Consider the following 21,565-nt stretch of genomic DNA (forward strand, 5'->3'; position numbering starts at 1 on the left):
TATTATTTCTTTGAAAACAATACATTTTTCATTAGCTGAATTATTGACCAATCAGAATAATTTTCCTCTAAAGTCTTAACTCATGAGCTGCAATAATATGAAATATCAGGAACACCAATGAAGTTGGAGATTTACAATGTAAAACAAGATATATTCCAAACTCATTCAAACACAGGCATATACAAACATTTAGGATGTATAAATCCAAAGTATTTGATAGACTGCAGTCTTTTGCTCCGTTTTAAACAAAGAATTATTGTTGGTTCATAATTCTACTGAATCAAATAAATGTCTTGAGGTACAAGTCAATGGTAGAATACAACCACTAATCTTCTCACCCTCTCAAAGTCTTCTGCAAATAATAATATAATTACTTTTCCTTTGCATGTTTCAGAATCAGTCATTACTATATTCAGTTAAAGGGTCTCAGGCAGTATGAAAAGATGTCTGAAATCCTGGAGAGCTAATCATACCTGGAGACAGATGAACTGATTTAACTCAGCATGAGGAAGTTTCATGTGTTACCGTAATATCATCTGGTGAAGCTCCTTGTGGCAAATATGGCTGCATGTATAATCATATTCAGCTTATTAATGACAAATGGAGTTAATCTGAATAGATTTGCCATATTGGAAACCTCAATTACCAACTCGAATACCATTACCAAATTCACTTTTAAACACTTTGCAAGGACCTAGAGCTTGGAAGCTGTAGACATCATGAAACAGCCACATGACATTTACCATCAGTTCAGATTGGCTTCAATACACTATGCCAAAAACAGTAATTTCCCCTAGTTTTTTCTAAAAAGTGCCTGGCTTTTGAATCTACACACATGCATTCAGCTCAAAAGTAATCACTGCAAAAAAAGAAAAAAGACTATGTTACATGGCCATCTGTTTTCTGTCCTATAACACAGTAGCAGTTCCAAGGTCCTGTCTTAGAAAGATGCTAATTACAGGTGCTTCAAATAGAGAGAGATCATATCCTTTCTCTCCATGCCTCTCCTACGTGTTAGAAATATACTTCGTGTGATAAATGAAGGTATGTGTGGGGATCCTTTTATCAATCCTCCTCCTCAAGCCTTCAAGAGAACCATTAACACAGTTTTAAACAAGGGTATTTGTTAGATCTCATACACTTGTCTCTATGCCATACAGACTTAGATGTGGTCTCTGTTTGTACCGCATGCGTTTTTCACCTGAGTAATTCAAAGCTGATTGATCCAATGGAGCCACAGTTACTGGGGCTTTTGATACTGGGACAAAAGGGACATGATCATGTGGCTGTATCTGTTCAGTCCCACTGGACTCTGATACTCTTGTCTTGCTGCCAATATCAGATGTTGACCTGTACAATACATATTGGAAACATTAGTCAATGTCAAATATACCTTGGTCAAAGTCTAGAACCCATTTATTCTGGAGCTGCACATTTAAGTACTTTGATGTACATTATCAAAAAGCAGAACTACTTCATCTAGAGCAGCAGGATTTCTTTAAAAGTTTGTGATGGAAGATAGAGAAAATATTATCATTTTGACATTTCTCACTAATAGCTAATCATATCAGCTTTGCTGACCACTGCTTCAAACTAAGTTTGCTTTAGGTAATTATCCTGTCCTGCATTTTGATATGGTAATGTAAACACCAGAAAACACCTATATAGATGTAAACAATTCTAATTATAACATTTAAAAACATGAATGTTAATAATGACATACCTTTTGTTAGATATATTTGCTAGATGCATGCTAAGCTTACTCTTATTTTCATTCTATCTGACAATGAATTATGAGGCTGGCTGCCAGTGCTCATTGATAGTTTTGAATAACTATGATGACATCACTGACAGTCAATGAGGATAGCTCAGCTGCTTATGTATTCTTATGCCAATGCACTGTGAAAATATATCATTCGTACTATGTGGTGGCTTTGCAGTATATCCAAAGTGGGTTTTTCTAAAAAAGCAGTTTGTCAGACCAAGTAATTTTGTAAGACTGAACCACACAACAACAATCAGCCACACATGCATGAAGTGCATTATTAAATTAATTTGATCTGAGAATATAAAATTTAAAAGGCAATATCCACAATAAAAATGAGCAGAGAATTGTGCACTAAATATTTAAAGTATGTTAACAGTATGTTAAAACCTGTCTACATTTGTTATGATTACCCAATTTACATAAATAATATTATAGTAAAATGTTCTAAATTTTTCTTGATTGCCACCCCCCCTCCCTCGAAAATATTAAATTATCCACTGATCTTGTGCTGCCAGTATTTGGTTATTTCAGGAAAAAAATGGGGTGTTCTATTAATTTTTCAATTTTTTTATAGCACGGTCAGCCAGAGATTATACCTTTGTAATCAAGGATTTAAAATCATGGTTGAGACAATACTAGAGAATAGATTTTGCATATTTTTACATATCTAAAAAGTTTGTATCCAAACATAGATATATAGTTTTAAAATATTTAATCATAACATTATACATGAAATTATACCATTTGATTGAATTTCAAAAGTATAAGTACACAGCACGTTAAATATAAGAAGCTAGCTTCACAGTAGTATAATTGAGCTTCAGCATTAATAACTAAGAAAATTTGAAATTTCTGCAGTACCTCCTAAGAGAAGTTATAGCAACAGGTCCTGTTCTGGGAGGCACAGGAGGAGGTGGAGAACCCATCACCATTTCAGGGAGTGGAGAAAACCTGTATGCCTGGGAAGAAATCAGAAACGTTTCCTCAAAAAAAAATTCCATTATTAAAATAACACTAGATTGTTTCTCTGCATTATAGAAGAAGTGTGTTTGATGGAATCCCAGAATACATTCTATTCAAAGGTAGCGATCTCAAAAGCCTAATAATTAAAAAAATGTCTTTAAATAATTAAAAAGTAAGCCTTTCAATGTGTTCAAAAGTTCTCATTAATTTTGTAAAATATTATACATATAATTTTACCAAGAGTGAATCTTTTTTCAAGATAAGAATATTTAACATATATAAAAATTAGTTATAATTCAATTTGGGGATCCCCCATTTTCATTCTCCTCATTTGTCAAAAGTTAAATCTCAAATTAAGTTTCTTTGGGAAAACCCATGAAACATTACGAGTAAGTTATATTTGTTTTAAATTGCTCATAGCAACTCAGATTAAATGAGTATGAATTCCTCTTTTGCACTTCTGTTTTTCTTACATCAAATTTTATACCATAAATATTCTTAATATTTATTCCTATTATACCCTTTTTTGGTGAACAGCTTTTTGTACAAGTTGCTCTAATTAAAGAAACAAGAGATCACAATAAGCATTTATTTTTCCATTGCTTGCAAGCATACACTGATATGAGAATAAATTGTGGTATGGATGTCGGTTGAACTGATTTCAATACACATGTCCAGTAAGCAAGTTTTAAATCATGTTGCCTAATAACTGGAAGCTGAAAATAACACATGAATACATTAAATCAGTGATAAGTAGAAGGAAACAATATTGATATCTCATTGAGTAATTTTAAGTCATCTGACAGATTGTTGATTCTCATATATTTAACAAACCCAATAAAATGAAGCAACATCAACCATGCTGCTTTTATATTGCTGAAAAATTAAATAAACTATTATGGTAACTAGGACTGGTTTGGTTTGGACAGACTGAAAGTTCCATTTAGTTACATACGATGGCCTTGAAATTATGTAATTCTACATACATATTTGTGCCATATTTTATCATAGGTCTTTTTATAAAACCGCATTATCTATTAGGATATGAACAATAAGTTTTTTTCTTCAATCGTCTGGCAAAATTTTGTTCATTTTACAATTTCACAACCTAGTTTTAAACAGACACACTGAAGTGTTTCTCATTCTTCCTTTGTCAGAGAAGGAAAAGATCTAGTTTAAAATTGCATATCTATGACTTGGTTGATAATCATTCAGGATTAATGAGCCGTAGAATTTATGCCATACAGCATACTTAAAAGAGTTTCACACATACAAAATCACAAAGAAAACACTAATTTGTAATATTCTTGTCTCTTTTTTAAAAAAAATATCTAATCATCTGCATCCCATCCCACACATGTGAACAAATGACTTTTATTTTATCATTATCATAAGGGAAATTAATGGCATAAATAATGACCTCTTTTTGTTTTTTGAGTGAAGGAGAAAGCCAGTAACTGTTTCAAATACATAATTAAAATATTTTATGATTCTACTCATTCTGAACATAATTAAACGTAATAGAACATGTATCTCACTTGAATGCAAAGCACACTGCAGGCATAAATTTTACCTGTCTTATCTTCATAGAGTTGATTTAACATGAAAGTTTTTTTTGTCACTGGGCTCTTTTCTGGTAGTATATATTCATGAACACACTCCATGCCACTAGTAATACTACATAGAGTTTTTGTGAATGAGTCTGTCAGTCTATCCCTCTTGCTCCCTCTAACTCAAGATAGAGCTGTGGTGGCACAGTGGTTAAAATGCAGCATTATAGGCTTCTTTTGCTGACTGTGGGCTGCCAGCCGTTTGGCAGTTCAAATTTCACCAGGTTGAGTCAGCTTTCTATCCATCTAAGGTCAGTAAAATGAGGACCCAGAATGTCGGAGGCAATATGCTGACTTTGTAAACCATTTAGAGATGGCTGTAGAGCACTGTGAAGAGGCATATAAGTGCTATTGCTGTTACTGATACTCTAGCCTCAGTTAGAGGAACCAGAACAATGAAAGGAAGCATGTAACTTCCAATATTGTCTATACCTTGAAAAATACTGTTTACTTTTACTGCATTTATGCTATTACCTCATACCAGGTTAATTGTCTAGTTTGATAATTCATCTTGCACGAATATGTAACTCCAAGATCACACACATAACCTTACACGAAAAATACAATGTGATTTTAAAGACAAGGTTTTTAAAAGGCATGTAAAACACTGTATGACATATACAAAGGTTCTGCAGTGAAATGGATACATATTCAACCAACACAAATGGATTTTCCTTGAAAACATATGAACCAAGCCCACAATAGCTCTTTATGTATCATATGTAACTGATCACTTACAGGTCGTGGTAAACTGTACTGATACACTTCTGGTCTATATGTTGGCACCCACTGTATTCCACCTCTAGGCCGAGACATGGTACCAGGAGCACTGGTCACAACTTCAGAATATGGCAAATTCTGTCCAGAATTGTAAGTGTCTTGTTGCCTGTTCTGTCCTCCATGACCTGCTGAAGCCAAACTAAAGGCTTCCTCTAGTAACATGTGCATCTGTTGCCTAACTTCATCAATAGATGGCTGAGAACTCAGAGTTGAAGTCTCTGAATGACCTTTTGCTTGATGGGCTCTGGTATAATTTCGAGATTCATTGACACGGTCAATATTTGTTTCTTCTATCATTTCAGGCTCAGTCTGTTGGATAAAATATAAGTGTTTAATGGAGATTGTTGCAATCATTTTTTATGATGGCGTTCATACATGTGTACAATGAGCAGATATGTTCACTCATCTTCTTAAACCCCTTTTATGAGCTCTGTTATTTTAAAAGATAGCAGAAAAAAGCTACATCCTGTGTTAGAAAAACACTAGGACAGCATCCCAAGGAAGCAAGGAAATCAACAAGTACAAGAGATCCCAAGCTTGCTTTCATTCTTCCTATTCAATTCTTAATTTCCCTCCCCACTCATTATAATCATTTAATTAGAGAAGTGATAGAGATATGGTGTTGGATCAGGTGCATATTTCCATTCAAGCATAGAACTTACACTGGCAACAAACCTTTGTTAAGTCACTTTTACATTTTTATAAATGCCACAGTCATTGCTATTCACTATTTGTTTTAAAGAAGAAAATACTTAAGAGAAATTATAATCAGGCAAAGATGAATATAGACCAGTGGTAGTCAACCTGGTCCCTACCACCCACTAGTGGGCGTTCCAGCTTTCATGGTAGGTGGTAGGGTTTTGCTGTAACTCTGCTTTATAAATTTTATAAAGTAAGGTTACTTCCCTACTTTATAAATCTCCATTACTGTGGAACCGGTGGGCGGTTAGAAAATTTTACTATTAACAGAGATACAAAAGTGGGCGGTAGGTATAAAAAGGTTGACTACCCCGATATAGACTGTTATTAACTATTTTATATTAATAACTAAGAATGTTTTGTATTGAAAGAAAAAGAGAACAGCTAGCTTTGATTTCAATGAATTTCTAGTTGCTTAAGAAATCTATATCCTATAAAGATTACAAATGTTACAAATATATGATAATAATACCTATTTTATGCCTTAATATTCTCTACATCGAGTCACAAGGACTGTCAATGAATTCATAGTTATGAATAGACTTAGATATTTAAAAAGTTTGTATTTTTTCAGCTTTCAGCTAAAATTAGCTTTCTCTTAAACTACCAACACAAATTGTATTTCATTGTATACATGTTTATATTCCATTTTTCTCTTTAAAAGGAAAGTTCAAATCAACTAACATTAACATACAAACATCAATAAAGCGAAGCTGAATAAAATACATAACTAAAAATCTGATATTCCTATCTAATAACTAGACAAATGTTTCAACCTGGAGGGTATCATCATCTTGAAACCAGTTGGAACTTAATGTTTCATTCAAATTTCTTGGCAGTAACACAGAAGTGGTTTGCCTTTGCCTTCTTGTAGATTTAATTCTTGTAATTGTCTCCTAGGTGTATTGATTTCCTACATACTTGCACAAACCCTCTTGCATCCACTCTCACTATTTAGTTTCACTTTTGCCTTTGTATTTTACAAGCAAGGTGTATACACTTAAGTGTATAACAGGAGTTCCTGCTCTTGCCCACATTACTTCCTAAATCACTAAAGATAATGAGGCTTCCCACCAGATCAAAGTAGTAATTCTAAAAGAGTTAAAAATTAAACCATACTTGTTAAAGGACAAGAGGTTCATTAAATAAATAGGTGACATTGACTACTACGTAGGATCCTCTTTGCGGGCATAAATAAATAAGATGCCTCAAAAGCCCACATAGGCAAAGAAAAGAGGTTGCTTCCATGTTGTTGCTGGTGGAAGACATATTTATTTGATTTGTGTTAAACTGATCAAACCGCATCAAGTACTTAATTGATTTGTACTTGTAATGATTTTTTAATAATTGGTTGGGACCAATAAGTTATGGATTTGTGTCCTTCCAGTGATTAAGATGATTTGATAATTGGGGTCTAGTCACTATTTCTGAATTAGTTCTGTACCACAATCACTATATCCTATCCTATAGTAAAAAAAAAATAGAGAGATATAGAAAGATGAAATAAACATAACAGAAATGAAGCATGGTACAAACCAGTGTCCATAATATTTAAATCTGCTTTTATAATACTAATGTAACAAAAATACAGAATGACCCAATTGCAAAGGAAACATGCACAAGGGAATACGGCAGTCAGGGAAATTCTATGTATGAATAACTACAGCAAATCCAGCTTTATCTCATACCATAGATTGTTCCTTTACGTTGCTGCTGCAATGAAGCACAATGAAGCATAGCACACTATAAACCTAAATGCATTTCATATTATGATTTATGTACTGTGACACATAATGTGAAAACACAGACAATCCTTTCACAGTTGATGTCTCTGTTTTCTGAATCCTGACAAGTATAGCAAAGAATCACTATACTTCAACAGGCAGCAAGATTATTTATTATCTCATAAGCACTGCTATTTTTATTTTTATTTTCAGTATTTGGGTTCTAGAAATCAGAGAAATATGATGAATGTACACAATATAAAAGGCAAAAACCAAATATAAATCAGCCCACATTGAAGAAACTGGCTGGTGAAAACTGGTAACTAAATAGATCAATGGTTTGATTTCTTGGCATAGTTCCAAATACACCTGTGATCTGATTATGACATAATTCCAAATCACCTTAGAAACTGGAGGGAGAGAGAGAGAAAACCCTAAGTTTCCTTCTATAGTAAACAAAATGCTTAATTACTTTTATCTCCATTAGATCATTCTACCCGTGCTTATACTACAATAACATTTGATTTACTGGATCTTAATGAATGGTCCTTGCATGAAATGGACCATGCATTTGATGGAGCAAATTTCCCTGATAATTTACATCATTTGCATAATATCAATCATATCTACTGTGCCAATTTATGGCTTTTACGTAATGATATCATTGCTCAGCTGTAATATTTTGCATTATTTTAATAATAATGTTATCCTGAAAACATAAATCACTGTGATGATATGCTTCCTTGTTTAATAAACAGTATTCCAATTAATCCATTAAAATGGAATTTCATTGTATATTTAAACACAAAAGGCAATGCAAAGAAAGAAGGAGAAATTTTACTATTGCAGAGGACTATGTCATAGCAATTTTGAATACTATAGCTGATAGGGCTTTACATTTGGTCTCATTGATAAAATATATCTTTAATAGTTTCATACCAGCTTACTTATCCGAGTTTGTGACAAAAGACATTAAATACTGTAATATAGTAAGAATTCTGATGTTTAAGAACTAGCTCCCATTTTCTCTTGTCTTTCCCTTAAACTTCTCCATGATTTTGATCAGTGTTTCTTAACCTTGTTTTCTCTCAAGACCCTTCCAACTTTTAAAAATTATAGAATATGGCAAATGAGTTTGTTTGCATGGGTTATATTTCTCAACGTTTTCATTATTAAAAAGTAAACATGATGCATTCATTGCACCTATTATGTCTCATGACTGTTTGATGAAATTTTAATATTGTATTATTTTTCAACATATTGATTTAACGGACACTAAGATTCCAGTGTTCAAGAAACACTGATTCAAACAATCATCTAAAGAAGAAGGCTAGGAAGAGCATGACTCCTTTGAGCTTTGGTGCTGGAGAAGCCCTCTGAGAATACTATGAACAGGCAAGAAAATAAATCAATGGATTATCAAACAAATTAATTTGGAATTTTCATTCAAGGCACAAATGACGAAATTCAAATATCCTCCTTTGGACATATGCTGTCTAGAAAATGCTGCAATGCTGGGAAAGGTGGAAGGGAAAAAAAGAAGAGTATGACGAGCAGCAAGGCGGATGAACTCAATTACAGTGACTATGAGTGCTCCATTAGAAGACTTTATCTGAAAAAACAGGTTAAGACTAGAACATCATGGAGAAAATCTATTCAGATGGTCACTACAAGTAAAAAACAACTTGATGCTACATAATAAATAAATCGAAATCTCCTATCTATCAAATAGCTAGGAATATAACTGAAAGAATTTTCGTCACACATTCAATGAAGAAGTACCCATTCAAAGAAGAACCTTAGACTGTTTACTATCGACCTCACCCCATTCCTAAGAAGTCTTTAAGGCGGTGAAATTCAGCAGGTTCTGACAGGTTCTGGAGAACCGGTAGCGGAAATTTTGAGTAGTTTGGAGAACTGGAAAATACCACCTCTGGCCCCAGAGTCGGGTGGGAATGGAGATTTTGCAATATCCTTCCCCCAGGAGTGGGGAGGAAATTGAGATTTTGCAGTGTCCTTCCCCTGCCACGCCCACAGAACCAGCAGTAAAAAAAATTGAATTTCACCACTGCTTTAAGGGGCGTGCGTAAGCGCAACAACATGCCTATTGTCCCTGTCCTAATATTCCCTTGCGCTCGTATTCATTTCATGTATTCATAATCATGTCTATACTTATATCTGTTATCTAATTCATACTTGACAAAATAAATAAATAAATAAAGTAAATAAAGTAAAACATAGTGCAACTTAAGTTGGTATCAAGAAACTTGGACATAAATTATTTATATAACAAAGTATAGTCACATCCATTTAGTCTGTATATCTATTATAAGAAAGAACAAGTATCTGGGGCACTGAACTACCATTATGTAAGAACCTGAAATTTAGTCTATAACTCCGTAATGCATCTTGTCTAACATCAGGCCCTGTGTTGCTCTAGGATTCCAATGCCTTGGCCAGAATGACTACCTGTATTAGAATGGAAAATTTTTAATCCAGCCAAATCAAATAGGAGAAAGGATCACACTGATACATTAAAATACCACAGTTCACAAAGGAAGAGTCTGGAGAAAATTAGGTTATTACTAGAAAATATGAAGACTGTGATACTATGTATGTAGTACAAAAACATGAATAAATAAATGCATTATATTGCATCATTTTTTCAGCAATACTTTTTTATTGGGTTAAATGCAAAGTTGATATTCTTAAACTGTTTAAAATGTTTGTTTGCATATAAATAGGTTTCCAAAAATGCAAAAGGTTTTTCTCAGTTTTAGTCAGTAAATTTTTCCTTTTCTAAACATTTGTTCTCCTTAAATTTTGATTTATAAGTATATAACAATGAAAACTGGATTATTTCTGTTTAAAATCTATAGGTTTTTCTTCTAGATTTGCAGAAAATGGATTTTTAATCATATTTAACTGAGCATATTCTTCGGTCAAAGCAAATGTTTCATGAAATTCCTCAATCAGAAGGCTAAAATGTTCTCCTTAGTTTTTTCCTAACTCAGTGCACCTGATAAGGACTATGCTGAATATAAATAAGAAACTGATCCAGTTCTGCTTTTTTGAGTTGTCCCTTCAAAATATATAATTTCATTTTAATGCTTTTATTGAATTATACATATTAAAGATTAGTTGATCTTTTCCTTGAATCTGGGAAGATTCAGATTATTCAGATTCAGAGTTGTGACATTGCAAAATAAAAAGATATTACAGTTCCACTCTTAATTTACGAGCTGTTAAATTTTTCTAATTCATTTTCAAGAAACTTTATTACTTCACCTTTTATATTAACAAAATGCTGCACACAAATATTGCTTTCTTTTCTCGGCAAAAAATTGGGCACAGCTATTGGTATACAGTACACTGCTTTAAAAAGCTGCCTACTGTAAAACATTTTCCATCAACAGTTATCTCTCTTGCAATTTTAAAGATCATTTCAATAACAATCCCATTTTCAGTGTTTATATTCTTGAAAATCTGTTTTTCACTAGAGAGATCCCCCCCCCCGCTGCCCCAGTAAACTGGCAGTTTTGATTTTTTTCTCATTATAGTTTAATTTGGCAAGGGCATGATGTTTTATCCCACAATTTCATCAGGTATTATATTTGGGGGGGATATTTCACAATACACAACACACACTGTAAGGTTCGCTTCCAAATAAATAGTATACTTAGCATTTCTTCAGTTTTCAAAAAATGCTGGCTGGCTGCACAAGGTTACTTGGCAGGTCACATGCAGACCGCAGTCCATATGTCATGTAAACCTGTTATTATCCAATTCATTTTAAGTCACCGCACTGTGGAAGGCTGTCTAAAGTTTTAGCAACTTAATCAAAAGAAACTAGGTAAGCAAACTGAGATTCTTAGGAAGTAGCTTTTTAAGTGTACTACAAATATCTCAATATGTTCTTGCTAGGACTTTTGTAGTAGGCTGCTGCTACAAAATAATTAATAATTGTAATAATTAATATTTGGCATCACCTGGCATGACAAAGTTCCAAACAGCACAGATCCTGGAAAGTGCTGAAATTTCTAGCATGTATACACTATTGAAACAGCAACGTCGACACTGGCTTGGGCATGTTGTGAGAATGGCTGATAGTCGGATTCCGAAAGATCTCCTGTATGGAGAATTAGTGCAGGGAAAGCGCCCCAGAGGGGGCCACAGCTGCAATATAAGGATATCTGCAAGCGGGATCTAGAGGCCTTGGGAATGGACATTAACAGATGGGAAACCTTGACCTCTGATTGTTGGAGGCTAAAGACGCAGCATGGCCTTCTCCAATTCGAAGAGACACTTGTTCAGCAGGCTGAGGCAAAGAGACAGTCCCAGAACCAGCGAAATCTGGGGGCTGGGCAGAATGTATCTGCCCTCAGTGTGGAAGGGATTGCCACTCCCAAACTAGACTTTTAAGCCACACTAGATGCTACATTAGAACCTCTTTCCAGAGCACGATACCATAGTCTTTTGAGACTGAAGGATGCCAATGTGAATGTAAATTAAGCATCTCAACAGAAAGTATAAGTAATAATTCACAACTGTGCTGAAACATACAAATGACGGTCAGTTTAAATTTTTTTGGGAGAAAATACATAAATCTTCTAAATCCATAAAAATGAACATATAACATTCAACCTGATTTCAGGAGCAGATTTTATAAACCTTTTGCAAAATATTGATTCCCATTGCAGACTCAAAGCTGCAAACATTTAAATATATCATTTTGTTAAGATAAACTTTATAATTACTGTAATCCTTCTAAAGCAATTTATTAACATTGCAATATGCGCAACAAATGCAGTTTCCATACACTTACATCATATCCACTATTGCGGATACCACGTCTCTGTCTTTCACGTGTAACTAGAAGATCCATTTCAGTTTCTCCTGGACTAGGACTGTTCAAAGATTGTCTGCTTCGGTAAACTGAGGTCTTTGTTTGCTGCCTATAAAAAAAGGAAATATTTACATGTGAATAAAACAGGACAAAACATTAATAAATTGCTTTGATATTTAGCCTATATTGATTTATGAACAATTATTAGTGGCATAATTGATATCTATATGTATCAATTCAAAATCTACAGCATCAACTAAGCGCTCTTTGGCTCAAAATATGCATTTTTTGTGATGGTAGAAACCTGGGTGTAAACTAGATATTGCCTTGTGAATATATCTACATTCATAGAAGGTAATAATGATAATAACCTGACAATCTTTAAATTAAATTAGCTGGTCATTCAGATAAGTGACAACTTAATCCAAACTCCTAATCTAGATTGTAGATTGTAGATTTAATTTATTTGTATGCTAAAACCAAATATTGTAAATAGGACTGGATTTTATTATGTCCATTTATAGGTGGATGGAGTCCACCACTCTAGAACATTTTAGACTTCCTGAGGTAGTCCTGAGGTAGATTGAGGCGTTGCAAGAGAACAGAGAGCAGGTGATCTCCTTTTGTGTGAAAATCCATTCAAACAATGTTGGCTACTGCCCACAATCCAAATTAAATTGACATCTGATAAATATTAATTCAATAAACAAAACAAAAGAAAATTAATTGAACTGTGCTTTATCTCCATGCCTATCAAATTTGCTAATTTGATCATGGGACCCACAAATCGATTTAAGCTGATTTTCTGTTACACAGTAGCCATAACACAAAATTAAATATAAACAATGCTTTTAAAATTGTATAAATGAAAGAATTGAATTGAATTGAATTTTAACAAAACGACTGTGTACTTTAAACATCATATATTGGAAGAATTTAACAGATTATATATAACAGATTGCAAAACCTTCACAGACTGTACATTCTTCTTCAAGGCATTTCTCTGGTTTTCTATTGAATTTGATTGCATGTCCTTCTTCCTCACTTGAAACAGCAAAATATGTGAACGTAGAACATAGAACACAGAATAAGAATTGGAAGGGACCTCAAATATCATCTAGTCCAACCCGCTGCTCAAGCAGGAGATTTTATACCATTTCAGACAAATGGCTGTCTAGTCTTTTCTTGAAAGCCTCCAGCAATGGGCCCCCCACAACTATTGAAGGTAAACTATTCCACTGGTTGGTGTTCTCACTGTTGGCAAATTTCTCCTTAGTTCTATGTTGCTTCTCTCCTTGATTAGTTTTCATCCATTGTTTCTTATTTTTCCTTCTGGTGCTTTGGAAAATAGTTTGACCCCCTCATATTTGTGACAGCCCCTGAAATATTGGAACACTGCTATCATGTCTCCCCTAGTTCTTCTTTTCACTAGACTGGACACATCCAATTCCTGCAACCATTCTTCATATGTGCTTATATTCATATGTGCCTTACATTTATTCATTTGCTCATAATTCTCATATTTATATTTTAGAGAAAGGTTTTTAGAAACCATTAAAGTTCTAAGTAAATGGGAAACATTTGAGAATTGGTTGGATCAGAGGTAACATGTCCAAATAAATAGCTCTATTTAATTTGTAATGTTTAGCTGATTTCAAGAAAAGTAGGCAAGGCACCCAAAGAATCAGGTTAACTGAACCAACTAGCAGAACTTAGACATAATCAAAAGGAAGAAGACAGAGTGATTATCTACCATCATAGCATTTTTATGTGTTGGAGATTCTCAGAAGTACCTTTCCTAATTTACAAGATACTGAACCTGATGGAATTTTATGTGATAGTGTCAAATGTGGGACATTTAATCAAAATATTATCAAATTGTGAATAATATGGAACATTATGAATTACACACAAAATATAATATTGATCAAGCTATGAAAGAAAATTATAACAAACTCAGAGGATAAGTTCAATAATTTTCTCTCCTCTGAAGACTGTTAATCAAATAAATGTTAAATTACTAAAACAACTAAATCTAAAATATCTGAATTATGTTTCAATGCTTATTGAAATTTTAAACTAAATAATATAATTTTATTGCAAAAAATAAGAGTACTGGCAGTAGATGAATTCAAAATTTATTAGCTTTCATGGCCACTCCTTCGTAATGTAACCAAATTGACATTTAACAGTATAGCATCAATAAAATTCCAGACAACAGCAGAGACTATGCTAATACCCACTAAACAGCAATAGTGATCAGAATTCTACTACTTTCCTATAATAGTAAGGGTATTTCTGAGGTATCTGTTAAAGGCAGAGAATAAGATTGTTGTGATGGTGTTTTGTGATGCCTGGAGATTAAAAGTACTATAATTAAACTTTGTACCACATGTGAATATAAAGGACATTAGAAAATGTGCACAATCAATTCAATTTCTCTCAGAGGTCAAGAGTAGATATCCTCTTATATAAATGTACTATTGAATTTCTGTCAGAAGGGCAGAAGGCAAGGTATCAAATCTGCTTAATATAAAAGTTCAATTAAGTGTTGTATGGAATATATTACTGACTATCTGACTACTGAGAAAGGACTCTCTAACGTACCTACACTATGTATTTTGCAAATATGGAGTTACTTTGTAGTAGTGTAGATCTAAATCAAATTAATAAATAAGTAATAAAACAAACATTGTCTTATTTTTCTTTATCAAGATTAAGCAGTTATGGCACTTCATATCACTCTGAATTAGTAAACTCACAGGTGACAGTAATTAACTGTGCAGATATATCCTCATTTTACACATACTGAGAGTACATCTTTATGTTAAAACATAAAGTTTGCAACAAATACAAACAGAGTCTATTTGAGAACCTGAGAATCCAAACTTCCCACTGAAGAAGAATAGACTACAGTTCATTGTTTCTTCTATTCTTCTCCAGGTAGGATGGAAAAAAATATACATAGATGGATGGATGGATGGATGGATGGATGGATGGATGGATGGATGGATAGATAGATAGATGATATAGATATAGATGATACAGTATATAGATACACGCACACGCACACACACCACCACCACCACCACCACCACCACCACCATCACCACCAGGAATTCTTTGTTCCTTTCAACATAAATATGACTGTTTCATCAAAGTGGACCAGCTGAAAAAAAAATCATAAAACAGCAGAAATCTTTTTCATTGCCTCTTTTTGGAAAAAAACAAGTTTAAATATTATCAAACACAACAATGAATTACTGTGTCAGCATTACTGCAATGCAGCTAAATATTTCTACTTCTAAAGTTATATAATAATTATTTTGATAAGCTTTGCATGAACTATGTTCGCAGTTCTTGGAGATTTGACAGATTTAAAATACTGGAGATCTAGCCAAGAAGATGATATACTATCTTTACACACAGTGAACAATCTATAGTTATGTTAATAATTTTGTGAGCATCAACTTCAACTGTGGCAGCAGTAGAATGACCACAGATCCTATACATTATTGTTTCAATTTTTGTATTGCATCTCCAATAGCCAAGCAATAACTACCACTCTTTATTTGAATTCTATTAAAAATTTCTCTAAAAATAGATTACTGCCTATGTTGGGAACCTCAACTGATTTCTCCAAAATCCCTAACAGATAACAGAACTTCGTAAAAGAGCAAGAACAGAAAGACAAAATTATTTCTAATAAAAAAAGTTTAAAATCAAGAAAGTGCCAAGAAGATTTGTCTGATTAAGTCATATAAACTTAGCTCTGCTTGATCAGGACTAAGTTGATCAATAATAATATTCTACTATGGGAAGCCCAGATAATCTCAAAATTGATTTTCTAGCTATTTTTAAACTGTAATTAACTACAGTATGAGTTTTAACAGATAGAATAATTAAAATTCTATCTATATTATATATATATATATATATTTATATATATTTAGTGTGTGTGTGTGTGTATATATGTGTGTGTTTTCGTAGATTTTCACGGGTATAGGTATGCTGGTCTTGTTATTCAGGTCTTTTCCCATGTAAGATTGAGATTGTTTTGGCAACGTTTCAGCGAGGTCTCACTCGCCATCTTCAGGTTGGGTTTTGGGCTTAAAGTGTGATCGGAGCTGCCGTCTTTCTATAAATCTTGTTGGGGGTGTGTGGAGTGCTGGCTTTGTTTCAGTAAATGGAATGATTGGTTGTGTGGTTGTATCATGATTGGTAGATTGCTGCTGATTGGTGCTGGCTGTGTGTCTATTGTTGTTTCGTGTTGTAACGGCCTGGGTGCTGGGTGTGGCTCGTTTGTTGAGTAGGGCTGGTTTCCAGATGTCTGGTAGGCAGGAGGTATCGTCACATTTATTCATGTTGTGGGGGTGTTTCTCTATTTCGATAGCTTCCATAATTATTCTCTTCTTGAAGTGTTCTGTTTTGGAGATTAACCTGGTTCCTTCAAAATTAATTTCATGTCCTATAGCTTTAAGGTGCTGGAAAAGGGAGGAAGCTTTTTCTTTTTTTCTTACTGCGTTCTTGTGTTCTGTGATGCATGCATTTATTCTCCTGTTCGTTTGTCCTATGTATGTTGCAGGGAAGATTTTGCATGGTATTTCGTAGACTCCTTGGTTTTCTAGCTGGATTTTGTCTTTGGGGTTTCTTAAGATGTTGGCCATTTTTTTGGTCAGTGTTGAAGACTGTCTTGATATTGTGTTTGTGGAGAATTTTGCTGATTTTATCAGTGGTGCCTTTGATGTAAGGGAGGAGGGCTAAATCTTTTGTAGATTTTCACAGGTGTAGGTATGCTGGTCTTGTTGTATTTGGGTCTTTTCCCATGTAAGATGGAGATTGTCTTGGCAACGTTTCAGCGAGATCTTACTCGCCATCTTTTGAGCCCAAAACCCAGAATTATTTCCCAAGAAATAAGGATAATCTCAGTGCTGGGACAGGATTTCAATGGAATCAAAATAATAGTTTCAAGTGGAAACCCAGAGAGAGGCTAAATTCTGAAATTAACTGTTCCAACCAGTAAACCAAAATAAATGGCAATGATAAAAATTCCTGAAAGTGCTTTTTTTATCAAAGCAAAACTGAAAAGCTGGGATGACAGACCATCATATGAAACAAACCTCAATTTTTCATAGTGTATTTTAATCAAAATATTATGAGCCTCCTTAATTTTTCTTTGCTGTTACTCTTATTCTTATACATATAAGACAGCAATAATGGGCTGACACCAGTTGCACACTCAAGTGATTAAATAATGACACTGTTTTCAGAAAGATTATTAGGCATTCCTTGATCTAATTGTGAAACTATTAATGGGAAAGAAGATAGAGGTATATTACAACACTGATTATAATGAACAGCAACCTTTGTGAAATTGTCTTCAGATTATAATTAGCTGAAATAGAGATGGCTTACTAATGAAGGAAGTATTAGTACTAACAAGAGGCATAAGCACAGGGCTGGCTGAGGTAAACATGGAAAATAATGTAAGGATTTAAAAAATTGAACATATGGCAAGAAATACTCAGAGAACTGTGTATAAGACTTGAGCTGGTTCTTATACAATGTGCAACCCAATTTGTTTTTGGTGTAATGTATACAAAACATACAAATAAATATTGAAGGTCTGTCTGCATAATGCATTTTGGTGACAATCATCATAATTCAGAGAATGATTGTCATTTCTTTCAATAAAAGAAAGAAAATACAGAACAAGAAACAGGAATATCCATTCCCTTTCAAGATGACTAAAGTGTTTAGTACAAAGAGAAAACATGTACTGTCTATGTATTTTGTCAAAGGTTTTTTTGCCATCTAATGACAGGATTACAAATGGTCTTTTTAAAAAAATATGTTAAATCTATCTAACTAACCTAATATTACCTGCTGTTTGTTTAGTTTATATAATACCTACTTGATCATTTTTAATCACGAATGGTAACACTTGCTGTAATCTATTTGCTAACGCTGCATTTAAGATCTTTGTATCAACATAATCAATGAACAGCTGAGAGCAGATTGGATATAATCTTTACCTGATTTTGTTATTATTGTAATATAAATCTGATTAAATGTCTCTGATAATATTCCCTTATCAAGTATTTCATCATACCATTGACAGTTTTGGCACCAAAAGATCTATAAATATTTTCTATCACTTGCCACTTTTAAAATTATTTAATAGCTGCCTCCAATACTGAGGCAAATAACAGTTGTTTCTGTGTATCATCTAAGTACAATTACGTTTATTCTACTTTAAAAGTCCTCTATATCATCATCTGATATATTTGTTATGTGGTTTACCATATAGTTCTGAGTAAAAATTTAAAACATTGACAATTTATATCTCTTGATGTTTTATGTATTTTATATCTTTCACCTCTAAGAACTGGAATCATTGCCCTGTCTTTCTTTTGCTTTAAACAATTCTTCCTCTGTATTTATATATAGCAGTACATGGACATCTAACCATCTACACCCGAAAATATTTCAATTCATCTTTCAAATAATTTTCCTTCTTATTTTTAATCTTATTTTTCTATGATGCATAATCATTCTACTTTGGTTATAACATGTATATGCTTCCCATTCAAAAATTTGGGCCCTTGATATCTTTGGATTCTAATCGAAGTGTTGCAAAGTAGTCACCTGGACAAATTTTCTTTTCATTTCACATACAACAAAAAATAGATTTAGAGTTTAACATTTGGCCTGTACAAAAAAGGACAGCCTAGAACAGCATTGGGTTAGATATATAAGAAGTATAATACTTCTTTAAAACAGATATTTTTACACTGTTCTACATTTAATGTTTTGGGAGAAAATAGCAAAAGATATAACTGTAACTAAAAAAAAAATGAATTTTTCAGAAGATACCGTGTTTCTCTGACAGGATCTTATTTCCTTTTGACTCCCAAAATAAGGGCTTGGCCTTATTTTCGGGGAGATCTTATTATTTTTCAGGTGCAGGAGGCAGCAAGCCCACTGGCCCCACCCGTATGGTCCCATTCATGTTGGAATGTATGGATTTCCATGCCTTCCTTTCCTGTTCCGTTGACAGAATTGCCTGCTGTGATTGTCACCATTAGGTAAGGAGGACGTGAGGCGTGTGGGGTGTGCCACTTGGCCTCTGTGTTCTTTTGCAGCCACAATTGGCTGTAAAAGCGACCATTCTTGCTGGAGGCCTAAGTGACACCTACGAATCAGCTGTTTTGTGAATAGAGCGGCTCATCTATCTGATTAAGGGGCCAAGAAGCTGGCCACGCCCATCCCTTTACTAGGGCTTATTTTTGAGGGAGGATGTATATTAAGGGCAGCCCAAAAATCAAGCTTAGTCTTATTTTCAGGACATGTCGTATTTCTGGGAAGAAACAGTAATAATCTTTGAATTAAATAACTAGTTATTTAATTAAAATAACTAAATAATTAAAATAACATGTACCATTTCTAAATGGATTCTTCATGCCCTTATTATAGCTAAAAGACTCACAATGCAACACTGGAAATATAAATGTATAGTCCAATTTAATTAATGGACTGAAGATTTGATTACATTTGCTACTTATGAGTGGATTTGTGATGACTCCCCCTGATGCTTCCACAGATACCTCTCCAGATGTCAGCTCTGAGGAGTATGAACCAGTCCAGGCACATATGGAGGGGAGTCAATGGCTCCGAGCAGCCATCTGAGAAGGATTTAGCTGAAGCACAGCTGCGTCAGGACAGCCCTGAGACTTCAGATGGGGAAAGCATGCAGCTTCAGCTGGTCAGCGATGAGAAACTGCCTTCTGCACCTGATCCAAGAACATGTAAGGCAGAGAAAAGGCCGGAGCAGTGAAGTTCAACCCAATTCTTCATGAGGAGGAAGCCTAAACCTTCTTGATGGGCTGCACTAGAAACTGGCTATTTAACACAGCAGACAGATGGAGGCAATGCTGGGAACATGTTCATTTCCTACCTGTGTGCCTTGACTTTAGATCATGCCGTGTGAACTCTGGACTTTTCTTGCCTCATGAATCCTCTTGTATTGTGGATTTAATTTTGCCTGCTGGTTTTATCTTTCAAGTGCCTTGTGGACTCATTGGCCATTGCTCTGTAGACTAGCATTTGTCTGCTTTTGGCTATACTTAATGGGGACAGTTCTGGGGTTTTGGTGAAAGGAATTGCTGGGTAATATTAATAAACCCACTAAACCACTGTTATGTATGCATGTGAGTGAGCAGGACAGCACAGGATAACATATAGATATAAACTTTGTATGGATAAATACAACAAAATATGGGAGTCATATATTCAAAATAATATAGGTTAAAAAATGACAGCTATATAAGATTATTAGAAATGAATACACAAAAGTGCACAGATATATATGTGTATAATGCTTACATTAGATAATTATTGCAACAATATATTATACCTTATATTATCTTTTTTGTTATACTTTCACTCATTTTGTAAGAACCATATTTTTAAATTACAGGTAGTCTTTGACTTACAACTTATTGCTAAGTGACCATTTGAAGTTACTTGAAAAAGAAGACTTGAGACCTGAATCTGAAGTTGCAATGATTGTCCTCCCTCCAGCCCCATAATCACATGACCAAACTTCAGGACTTGGCAACATGGCCGTATTTATGGCTGTTTGAAATATTGCCCAATTACATGGCCACATTTTACTTTCATATTTTCATGAAACTGCTTAACAACCATGGCTGTCACTTAATAACAATCTATTTTTCTAGTGTAACAAACATGAAAATTTATGTTGAAAAATATTTTCCATGATTTCTTCTACAATCTGCAGAAGCAAATAAATTTCCACATAGGTAATAATATGGATAATATTATTTTTACACATTTGATTCTTTCTAATTTTTAGTCATGATTCAATTACTTCATCATATTCTTTACATAAATTATATGAATCTATCCATTGTTCCATTTATATTTCTACAGTAATCTGTATTAATTTTAAAAGGGCTTTCTATGTAATTCAGGAACTATTTTATCTTTTGCTATGCATGTCGGGTCTAACTCACAAGCTGTTAAGGAGATCCCTATAACAGTCTTTTGCAGTATTATTACTACATTATAAAATGAATACTGACTAATACCCTGAAAACTGACTTTTTATTTTATTTTTTGCATCCTGTTTTTATGAATGTTATAACAGAAT

The 21,565-nt window shown here is 33.8% G+C and overlaps 1 protein-coding gene across 1 annotated transcript in view; it reads right to left on the reverse strand.

Annotated features, from left to right (window-relative positions):
- Positions 1–21,565, reverse strand: part of KIAA1549L (KIAA1549 like) — a 96,316-nt gene that overhangs the window by 14,159 nt on the left and 60,592 nt on the right. The window contains exons 15-18 of the mRNA XM_032209558.1: positions 12,370–12,499; positions 5,080–5,430; positions 2,630–2,727; positions 1,202–1,350 (exon numbers count right to left, since the gene is read on the reverse strand). Of these exons, the coding sequence (XP_032065449.1) occupies positions 1,202–1,350; positions 2,630–2,727; positions 5,080–5,430; positions 12,370–12,499 (728 nt within the window). The remainder of the gene's footprint in view (positions 1–1,201; positions 1,351–2,629; positions 2,728–5,079; positions 5,431–12,369; positions 12,500–21,565) is intronic.

This window comes from Thamnophis elegans, chromosome 1 (assembly GCF_009769535.1).
Source record: "Thamnophis elegans isolate rThaEle1 chromosome 1, rThaEle1.pri, whole genome shotgun sequence".
NCBI lineage: Eukaryota > Metazoa > Chordata > Lepidosauria > Squamata > Colubridae > Thamnophis > Thamnophis elegans.